This window comes from Macaca mulatta, chromosome 8 (genome assembly GCF_049350105.2).
Source record: "Macaca mulatta isolate MMU2019108-1 chromosome 8, T2T-MMU8v2.0, whole genome shotgun sequence".
In the NCBI taxonomy this organism is placed as follows: Eukaryota; Metazoa; Chordata; class Mammalia; order Primates; family Cercopithecidae; genus Macaca; species Macaca mulatta.
The window spans coordinates 152,899,389-152,909,917 of record NC_133413.1 but is presented as its reverse complement, the minus strand read 5'-3'; the positions used below and the strand labels follow the sequence as shown (position 1 = coordinate 152,909,917).

Genomic DNA, 10,529 nt, shown 5'->3' with positions numbered 1-10,529 from the left:
TTGGGGCTCCCTGAATGTTCCCAGAGCCCCAGGGAGAGGGGACGCCTTGGGAGCCACACGGCCGCTGGCCTGGGAGCCCAAGGCCCAGACGTCCAGGCCCAGGGCAAGGCAGGAGCTGCAGGGCCCACGTGGCCTCCCCAGTCCTCCTGGCCCAGGGATGAGGGGACACCAAGGCCAGGCAGGACTTCACCCCAGCAGCCAGGGCTGGGCCAGGACACCGGGCCACGCAGAGGGAGACCACACAGAGACGACATGGGTTTTTAATTCTTTTTATTGAAGAAAAGAAAAGGAGAGAAAAAATAGATTCCCCCCTGCTTCTTCCTGGAGGGGGCTCAGTCCTGCCCCTGGGGGCCGTGAGGGTCGGAGGGCTGTGCTCTCCACCTGGGTCTAGGAGGGGCCCAGGGCCCTGGAAGGTGTAGGGGGCTGGCTGCTTCCCAAGGGATGGGGGTGTTTAAAAAACGGTGCCAGGCCGGCCGGGCCAAGCAGGCTGGTCCTCCGCAGCAGGAGCTCAGGTGGGCACCCTGGGACGCTGGCCGCACTGGGCCTGTCCATGGTCCACAGCCGTCTGCCCATCTGCCCGCCGGGCCTCGGCCCGAGGAGGGCAGAGTCTGAGTCACCTTCAGCCTCTGGTGCCCTGTGCCCGCTGGCCGGGCTGCCTCCTGTCCTGCATCTGGCTCTGGTCCCAGCACTGCGGGCCCTGTGCCTGGCCGCCGTCTGAGCGCCCTGAGGCCGGGGCGCGGGCCTGGCCCGCCGCCCGCGAGCGTGTCTGTGCCCGTCTGCGGCAGGAGCGGGCGGAGCAGCATCCCTCCTCCATGGCCCAGTGCGTGGCCGCCGCCCACCCGCTCAGACCTCGGTCTGGAGGTCAATGATGTCCTGGCCCACCAGCGGGATCGTGGCGCCCGACCTCTCCCACTCCACGCTGCGAAGCTCCAGCGGCGACGGCTGCAGCGGCTCCAGCTCCTTCTTCACCCACGTGGGCGTCCCGTGGGCTTTCCGGAGGCTCTCCCAAGGCCTCTTGTTGGGCGTCTGCTGCTTTTCTGGCTGCTGGGTGGCCCAGTAGTGCAGGAGGGTGGGGCCCGGAGGGAGAGCCATGAGCCCGAGGAGCGGGGGGAGGAGGCAGACACGAATCAGTGAGGAAGGGACGGGAGGTGGGGGACAGACAGGGGACAGGATGAGGCTTTCAGGACAAGAGCCCAGAACACAGCTGGGCAGCGGCAGGCGCAGATCCTCTCCCCAGCCTTGGCAGAGGTTGTGAACCCCATGGTCGGGTCAGGCTATGGGGGCCCTGCGCTGGATTGGCTCCACCCTAATCCAGACCCCTGGCCCCAGGAGCAGGCTCGTGACCGCTCAGCTCCCAGCATGGCCATGGCCTCCAGAGTCTGGCATGGCAGGGTCAGGCCGGCCCTCAGGGACAGGCAAATGAATGAATGAATGAGTGGATGAAGTGGGCAAAGCCAGGGCAGAAGGGAGACGAGGCTTGACCTAAGGGCTCTCCCCACCCCGCCCCTCCCTGCCCTTCAGACCTTGCTGTCCGGGCCCAGCACCTCCTTGTCCTTCTCCGCTGCGTGCTGCAGCTTCCGGTTCAGGTCCTGGAACATGTCTTGGTGCCGCTTCCGGGTGTGCATGATCTTCTGCAGGCAGGGTCTGGACAATGAGTCCTGGGCCAGGAGCCCACCCTGCCCGCCCCGCCCGTCCCGCCCGTCCCCTGGCTCCCGGGGAGCTGCCTGGCCGTGTGGGAGCTCAGAGCACATCTGGCCCTAAGTGTCTGGGGGAGGGGGACACCAGGACTCACCTCAAAGTCCAGTTCTGCATACCGAGACTTCCGCCGCTGCAGGGAGAAGGGGTTCGTGAACATTCGCCAAGGGTCCCTAAAATCTCCTGACAAGTCCACGCCTCTCCCTGCCTGACACTGAGGGCATCAGGGACTTGCTCATCTCATCCCTGCCTTCAGGGACCAGGCCAGACCCGGGGGACATGCCTGGGGACGCACGGAGGCAGCTCCTCCAGCTATGCGCTGGGTGCCAGCGAGCAGCCCCAGGGCGGGGCTGGGGTGTTCAGCTCCCCTGCTCACGACTCACTCCCCAGGATCAAGGAGACCTGAACTTGGGGCCACATGGCTGGGTTCCCCGACAGAGAATTCAGGGACACATGGCTGGGTCCCCCGACAGAACTCAGGGACACATGCCTGGGTCTCCCCGACAGAGAACTCGGGGCCACATGGCTGGGTCCCCCGACAGAAAATTCAGGGACACATGGCTGGGTCCCCCGACAAGAGAACTCGGGGCCACATGGCTGGGTCCCCCGACAGAGAATTCAGGGCCACATGGCTGGGTCCCCCGACAGAACTCAGGGACACATGCCTGGGTCTCCCCGACAGAGAACTCGGGGCCACATGGCTGGGTTCCCCGACAGAGAATTCAGGGACACATGGCTGGGTCCCCCGACAAGAGAACTCGGGGCCACATGGCTGGGTCCCCCGACAGAGAATTCAGGGCCACATGGTTGGGTCCCCCGACAGAACTCAGGGACACATGCCTGGGTCTCCCCGACAGAGAACTCGGGGCCACATGGCTGGGTCCCCCAACAGAGAACTCAGGGACACAGGGCAGCATCACCAGAGGCCAGGAGCCAGGTGGTGGGGACAGGCTCCCCCAAAAACCACATGCTGCGGGCCGACTGAGGCCAGGTCCGCTGCAGGCTCCAGGCTGACCTAGGCAGGTATGTGCTGCCAGGCTGCCCCACGGGCTGGACTAGCGACTGTGCAGGTGCAGGTCCTGCTTCGTGGGTACAGACTGTGGATCCCTGAGCCCCTTTGAAACGGGGTGAGACCACGCTGCCAAGCCTAGCGTGGGGACCACATGTCAGACATACTCAGCACACCCAGCAGGGCCAGGGGTGGGGGGTGCAGCTGGGAGGCAGAGCCAGCATGCCTGGGTCCCAACACAGTCCGCCCCGCTGACGGCGTGGGGGTCCCACCCAGCAGGGGTGACCCAGCTGCTGCCATCGCTGGCTGGGGTGCAGCCCACCCCTGCCCCCCTCACCTCCAGGGAGCTCACAGACAAGGTGGCGACATTCTCGTTCTTGGTGCTGGGCCCCGTGCTGGGTCCCGGATGGGCCGCAGGCTCCCCGGGCTCCCCCAGGCTGGGGGGTGCTGGCTCCAGACTGGGCGGTGGGGGCAGGGGTTGCTGGGGAGGTGGGGGAGGTGGGGGTGGGGGCGGTGGGGGCTGGGCAGGGGGCGCCTCAGGGGGCCCGCCACTGGGGGCCTGGCGGGAGGGCGGGCTGCGGGCAGGGAGGGTGGCCTCGGGTGCCGTGCTGAGGTGGATGAGGCGGGTCTGCGGCATCTGGTCAATGTGGATGCTGTACTTGGGCTCCTCCTTGGGCTTGGGCCGCAGCGTGGCCGTGGCCGTGGGTAAGATCACGTAGCTCGTGTCCAGAGCCTTCTCCTGGGCCCGGCTCAGCTCCGAGTCCAGCTTCTTGAAGATGTCCCCGTCACCGACGAAGGAGGACTTGGGCGCCTTGTCCCTCTTGAGGGTCAGTGAGTGGTTGGGGAAGTCGGGCAGGGGCCCGCCGGGATAACGGGGTGAGCCGTGCAGGTGCAGCTTGGACACGTTGGCCGGCAGGCTGTTGAAATTGGTGGGCGGCCCCTTGGCATGGGCCAGCTTCAGCTTCTCCTCCTCGGGCAGAGACGGCCGCTTCAGTGTGCCCGTGATGGTGGCTGTACGGCAGGCCGCGATGTCCTTGTTCAGCACTGCAGGGGCCGCGGGGGAGACAGCGGGGACAGGTGTGGGGGTGAGGACAGCGTAGGACGGTCCCCAGCAGGAAAGCGGCCCAGTCTGCCCTGTGAGGCCGCCACCTCCTGGGAGACCCCGGCCAGGTCCTGCTGGGTCCCGATCTGAGGGCCGACTGCAGGTACCACCCTACCCAGGCCTGGTGCTGCACCCCCTAGGGTTCCTGTGTCCTCAGATGAGGCTGCCACACAGGGTGTCCCTCTCCGCCAGCCCCAAGACGACAAATGGCTGCCACCCACACACTGCCCTCCCCAGCACTGAGAAGAGCACGCGGGGGCGGCCTCAACTCCCGGAAGCACAGGGACACAGGCAGAATGGCCTGTTCTTGTGGCAGAGCCCAGCCGAACCCCAGTGCTCCCAACGCCCATGGCCCTGGGCCCGGTGTGGTTGGGGGACAGTGTGGGGGAGCCCAGTGGTACTGAGTGCAGCCGTGAGGCCCTGGCCCTCTGTCACAGCCCTTCCTGCACTGCTGCCCCTGGGGCCTGCAAGCCTCCCCACTCTGCCCTGAGGGCCTCCCAGTCCCTGGAGAAAAGTCCCCATCCCCAGACACCTCTCGATTCTGTCTCTGGTCAGCTGTAAGGACCCCAGCTGCCCTGACCTCTGAGTGGGGCTCCAGTTTGCCCCCCACCTCCTGTCAATGAATCCAGCCCCTCCTGGTTGGCAGAGAGCCCCAGGCTGACCCTCACCCAGCCACCTGCCCCTGCCAGAGGGGTGTCCACCCTCCACATCCCTCCTTTCTCCAAGCCCCAGTCTCCAAAGATCCAGACCCTGGGACCCTTCCTGGGAAGCCTGGCCCGGCCCGTGTCCTGCCCTGTGCAGGCTGCCAGACGGTTACCCACACACCAAGCCAGCCCTGGATCCAGCCTGTGTTGAGCAGCTGCTCCCTTCAGCCACCTTGCTAGGCACACAGGCCCCAGGGTACCTGCCAGGGGGCACTCACTCTCCCAAACACAGGCTTCCCTCTCCCCCTCAGAGCTCGGCAGGCTGTGCTCCTGGCCCCGTCCTCTCCTCCACCCTCTGGACAGCAACACCCTGCGCCCATCTTCAGCCCCGCCCCCACCATCCCCACCCGAGAGCAACCCGTCATCCTCCCCGTCAACCCACAGGCCCCACCCGGACGGCCACAGCACTCTCAGGACACACGTCCCCAAGGCCGCCCCACCCCGCACAGACCCTGGGGCTCCCGACCTCCCCCACACCTCACGCTTTGCTTCCCACAAGGCAGAATGAGTGCCTGGCATGTGAGGGATCTGGATGCCTCCCTCGCATCTGCCCAGCTCAGGGCAGAATAAAAGCCAAGCTCCCCCCAGGCCCAGGCCCCTCGCTGGTGCCCCGCCCACCCTCCTCCTTTGAGGAAGCTCCCAGACACTCAGCACCAGTTGCTCATGGCGCATCCACTAGCTGCATGCGATCCAGAAGGCACCGCACATAGCGCACGAATGAGAGGGAATCAGGGGCCCAGAGAGGCCCCCACACACCAAAGCCACCTGAGGCTCCAAGTCCCGGGGCCACCCCATGGAGAGGCTGTGGGACTGGATCACAGGAGACCCCAAGGGGGCAGAAAGTGCTTTTTGTCCAGCTCCCATTCAGCCCAGCCCTGATGTCACCTCCACCAGGAAGCCCTCCTGGGGCCCAACTGGTACCAGCACACACTCCCCACCTGGGGCTGTCCCAGCTCCTCTGCCAGGGCTGTCTTTAGAGAACGTGCTCCTCAAATATCTAAATGACCAGAGGGTGCATGGTCCATTGGCCTCTCCACAGCCTAGAAAGCCACCGCCTGTCACTGCCTCAGGACCTGGTTCATAGAACAGTGGTGGGGGCAGAAACAGACCCTCCCAGTCTGATGCTTGGGGATGGGCGGCAGAGCTTCCTTTATTGGGCAGTCATTCCCTTTTTGCACTTGGTTCCAGGAAGCTCAGCACCGGCCGAGGGCTCCATGGTGGGTCCTTCTCCCCGCCTTCCTCTTGCTCCCCATTGTCGCCCTAGCCCGAAAGCCCCACTCACTTCTCCCCCTGCTGGGACTGGTAATGAGGAAATGAAGGTGGCACAGAACACAGGTGCTAGAGGGGGGCAGGCAGGAGGTGGGTGGGGGGAGGGGCACTGGGGTGGGGCTGTGCTCCAAGCTGGAGGCACGACAGAGGAAGAGGAGATGCCAGGTGGGCAGGGGAGGCAGCCAGGGGCTACACGGGCACCTACCCAGTAGGAATGCCAGGGCGGTGTTCTGGAAGCTTCTGATCATGCCCCGTGGACCCTCCTTCGGCCTTGGGGCGTGGGCGGGGGTGGGAGGCAAGGTGGCCAAGGTCGCTGCCTCGGCTGGGCCCCCAGGGCAGGTCCCCTGGGTCCGGGTGGGCCTGATGGTGTGGCTGGGTGTGGGTGGGGGCGGCAGGGGTGGACAGGGATGAGTGATGTGGGTGATGCACAGGTGGAGGCATGGAGTGGGGCCGTGCAGGGGGTCGGGCTGGCACTGTCCTCTCACCTGTCGGGCGCTCACCTGATCTACAGGCCAGATCCACGTCCTTCTCGAAGTCGGTCTGTAGGAGAGACGGCAGGGCAGGGTGAGCGCCTCTGGGAGCGGGGCTGTGTGCACGCGTGCACAGATCACTCAGGAGGGCCACGGTGCTTCGGCTGCCCCAAGGAACCCCCATCCACGTTCACAGCCCAGTGCCCACGTGGGCGACCGCGCCTCCCTATGCGCTTGCCCGTGTGGCGGGCGTTTGCGTCTCTGGATGGATGCATGTGTGAGTGTGAGCGCGCATGCGTGCTTATAGATATGTCTGTGTATCAAAGTGGTGAATTTGTGTCCCCGTGTTTACGTGTGGATTTATGTGTTTGTAAACGTGAAAGAATGCGTCTGAGTGTTTGGTGCATGCACGTGTGTGTATATCTCTGTATGTGGCTCTGTGTGTTTCTGAGGTTGTGTGCGTGCACGCACGTACGTGTGTGTGAGCCTGTCTGTATAGCACACGTGTGCTCTCTGCAAGGCATCTGGGGAGCTGAGGACCTCCCGCCTCCTCTGGTCTCGTCTCTCCCCCTAGGCCTGGGCCTGTGGCACCAGAACTCTCACCCTTGGTCCCCCACATCCCTCCAAGGGGGTCCTACCCACGGGCTGGGGAGAGGTGGTGGAGGGGGGTTAAACATGCAATTCAGGGCCAAGGCCAGCACCCACCACCTCAGGCAGCCACAGCAGGCTGACAGTCAGCTGGGGAGGCAGCAGTGGGCGGCCCAGGCCCACCCTCAGGGAACTCAGGGCCTGCCCAGGCCTGGGGCTGTCCTTCTCCAGGGGCCCTGGGGCTCCAGGGGACAGGCCTGCCCTTCACCGAAAACCTGGAGGTTTCTTCCCTGCAAATGCAGGGGTTGGGTTGGCTGGAGACAACGAAATCTTCCCCCTGGGATCAGAGGTCAGGCCAGGAGAAACACGGGGGGGGGGGAAGCTGTGTCCCAAAGTGACAAGCTAGCCACTGGCGGACACCTGCGCCCTGGCCGATGGAGATACTGTGGCATGGAGCCGTGAGGGGCCTGCCTGGACGTCACCTGAGAGCCGAGGTGGCCGTCTCACCAAAGGACCTCACCCTCACCCAGGGCTGGACATGCCATCTGTCTGTGAGCTTCACAACCACCATGAGATGGCCAGGCACCCCGGGACCCTGGGAGCACCTCCCGCATGCCAGCCGTGCAGAGTTCACCTGGGGTGTGGCCTAAGCCCAAAGAGGTGGCCCGAAAGGACAAGAGTCAGGGAGGACTCCCTGGAGGAGGGACCCACGGGAGCGTGCAGGGTGGGCAACCCCTGGGGTGGAAGCTTGGAGGACTCCCTGGAGGAGGGGACCCACGGGAGTGTGCAGGGTGGGCAACCCCTAGGGCGGAAGCTTGTATGAAGGACACAGGGGCAGGAGCAAGACCAGCACAGCTGCGGGTTCTGCTTAGCACCAGGCCAGGGCGTGGATGTTGTTCTGAGGCCTGGAGGGTGGAGAAGGGGGCCCGGCTCCACCCCGTGTGCCAGCCCCCGGGTGCTGAGGCAGGAGGTCTAGTGACGGGTGTGGGTGGGAGCAGACTTGGTGACTAAGAGCCCACCACGGTCCTGGCTGGGCCCCGGGGGCACAGGGCTGCAGGAAGAAGATGCTGAGGTCAAGGTGTGAAGAGTTGAGGCTCCATGGGGGGCTGCTGGGGGCCCTTATGTAGGAGCCGCCACTCGGGCCGCCCTCCCAGGGCCTGTGCGTGTCCTGGGAATGCTGTGCTGTAGAGAGGGCGGGCCCCAGGCGCGGGCAGGAGCAGGGGTGCAGAACACAGGGCTGAGGACACCAGGACGGGCAGGGCGAGGGCAGAGAGCCCATAGAGGGTGAAGGCAGGATGCCCAGGGGCCACCAGGGAGGGCCACCACCCCTGCAGGGGCTGAGGCCTGGGCAGCACCCAGGGAGCACCAGGGAGGCAGCAGGTGAGAATACGCAGGGTAGGGGCAGGGGATGGGCGGGCTAGGCTGGACTCCTAGGTGGCAGCTGAGCAGGACAATCCTGGGTGGGGATGGAGAGTGATGAGGGTGGGCCTGGGAGGCGTGAGGATGGGGACCTTGAGATGAGGGCTGGGATGCTCAGAGGGCGGTGTCCAGCCAGACAGGCACCGCTGCCAGCGGGGGTGAGTGTGGGGTGGACGCAGCCTCCGCTGAGACCTCCAAACTCAGCTCAGCCCTTCCCAGCTGGAAACCCCGGACCAGGGGTTCCACTTGGCGAGCCTCAGTTTCCCCAGCTGCACACTGGGTTCAGAGCTCCTCTCAGCAGGGCTGCTGGGGCCTAGGGGAGCTTGGGGCACGGTGAGGGCCTGGAGGCACCCGGCGGGGGTACAAGGTGGGTGGGGCAGCCTGAGTCCCCGGGCCCCGAGTCCTACCATGAGCTGTGCGTGGCCGTTCTGGAAGGAGCCTCCCGAGTCCCCGTTGCCCTCCTCCTGCCGGTCAACCACACGGCATTTCACAGCGTCCTGGACCTGGGGAGGGAGAGCCGCGCACCTCAGTGGTAGCCACGCCCCTACCCTGCGCCAGCTCCAGATCAGGTGAGCAGCATCTCCGGGGTGGGGGATGGGGGGGCGGGCGTCTCGGGGAAGGGCAGGGCCCCCAGCGGGAGGCCTCCTCACAGGGCCACCTCTGGTCTGCAGGGTCATGACCCACTGCGTGGAGAAGGGGAAACGAGACCCCAGGAAGGGAAGAGCCTACCCCTCCCCTGAGATTCTCTCTACCGAGCTCCCAGCCGCCGAGAGCTGCTGCAGGCCCTCGGGCCAGGGTCCGCCTGAGAGAACCTGCAATGACCTGCGGCGGGCCAAAGATGTCGCTGGGCCCGGCCTGCATCTCCAGCAGCCTTAGCGTCGTTGCCGCCTCTGAGCCAGTGGAAAGCCTGGCCCTCAGTGCCCTGGGAGTGTCCGCTGGGGGCGTGCGGTGCTGTGCCAGGGACCGTGAGCCTGGCCCTTCCCCACAGCCACCCCACTGGGAACGGCACACTCTGTCAAGGGGGATTTCACCCTTCGCGGCCACCCACTCTTCGGGGGGACAGTGGTGATGACGGCAGCAGGCTCTGTAGGAGGGGCTACAGAGGAAGACCTACCCAGCGGCCAGCACAGAGCTTATGGACAGGGAGCTCCCAAGGAGGTAAAGACATCATCTAGGAATGTCAACTGTCCCTCCCCTGGGGCCAGCAGCCACCTCCTGCTGGCTGCTCTGGGCAGCACACTGACACTCCGTCCAGTGGTAACAGTGTATAAAGGAATCCTTGGGGGTGGGGGGGCATGAAAACACAGAGGGCTTCCTGGAGGAGGCATCCAAATAGAAGTTGGCAGAAGCAGAAAGAGGGCAAGCTGGGGCTCCTGGTTTCCAGGCACCCACCTACCTACCCACTCAACCACGGACCTGTGGCCCCGTTCCCTCACCCAGTGCTCTGCTTCATGCTGCTGGGGGGCTGAGGACACCCAGCCCACCCCTCTCATCAGGCAGATGGGGACCGAGGCCCAGAGTGGGCGAGAGAATTGTCCATGGCTTCACAGCTGGTCAGAGGCAGGGCCAGGCCTGGAAGCCAGGGTCTCGCTGGCCTCTGATCCCTGGACACCAGCTAAGGACTCCAGGCCGCCACGGCAGGTGTGCCTTCCTGCCATCCTCTCCCTCACGGACTTGCCCTGCAAATGCCTACTGGGCACCTACCGTGTGCCCGGTCCCACAGGTAAGTAGGGAAGTGTTCTTTGTGGGCGAGCAGAGGAGCTGGGGCTCCCCAAGTCCCTCCAGTACCCTCTCCGGGAACGCCCGAGCCAGCCTTAGCCCAGGAGGCCCCGGCTTCATTGGTAGACAAGGGACTGACTTGCCCATCCGCAGGAGTGTCCCAGGCCACAGGGCCGGCTGGGCTGCCTGGCATGGCCTCCACCTGGCCCAGCCTCCTCAGCGCGCCCTGCAGCCCTGGCCACCACCCCTGAGGCTGAGGACCAGGGTAGGGCTCGAGGCCCCTTGCTACCAGGCCCAGGCGGAAGCCGTCTCTGGGCAGGACCTTGAAGGCCCTGCAGCATGCAACCCACACGCAGGGGCTGGGAGCTCACTGGGGGCTTCAGGGAAGTCTGGCCCTGGTGTCCTCTGTCCCCAGCCACCATGGGAGCATGCCGGGTCCCCTCCTCTGACCCCATGTGACAACCATGAGGCTTCTTGCACATCTGAGACCCCCAGCGCCAGCTCTCTGCTCCAGGTGGCCCCGGGCTCTGCCTGCCTGGAGCTCCTCCTTTCCA

At 65.6% G+C, this 10,529-nt stretch overlaps 1 protein-coding gene across 16 annotated transcripts in view; it reads right to left on the bottom strand.

Annotated features, from left to right (window-relative positions):
• Positions 1-253: 253 nt before the first annotated feature.
• ADGRB1 (adhesion G protein-coupled receptor B1) overlaps positions 254-10,529 on the bottom strand; it is a 96,155-nt gene continuing 85,879 nt past the window's right edge. For 5 of the 16 annotated variants that reach the window (XM_077944150.1, XM_077944148.1, XM_077944149.1 and 2 more), the window contains 6 exons: positions 8,664-8,759; positions 6,280-6,319; positions 3,042-3,748; positions 1,793-1,828; positions 1,524-1,631; positions 254-1,041 (listed from right to left, as the gene is read on the bottom strand). In XM_077944150.1, coding sequence (XP_077800276.1) covers positions 844-1,041; positions 1,524-1,631; positions 1,793-1,828; positions 3,042-3,748; positions 6,280-6,319; positions 8,664-8,759 — 1,185 coding nt within the window. In that variant the 3' untranslated portion in view covers positions 254-843. Of the gene's footprint in view, positions 1,045-1,523; positions 1,659-1,792; positions 1,829-3,026; positions 3,749-5,448; positions 5,584-6,279; positions 6,320-8,663; positions 8,760-10,529 lie in introns of all 16 variants that reach the window. The other 11 variants (XM_077944143.1, XM_077944157.1, XM_077944155.1 and 8 more) reach the window with 7 other exon arrangements.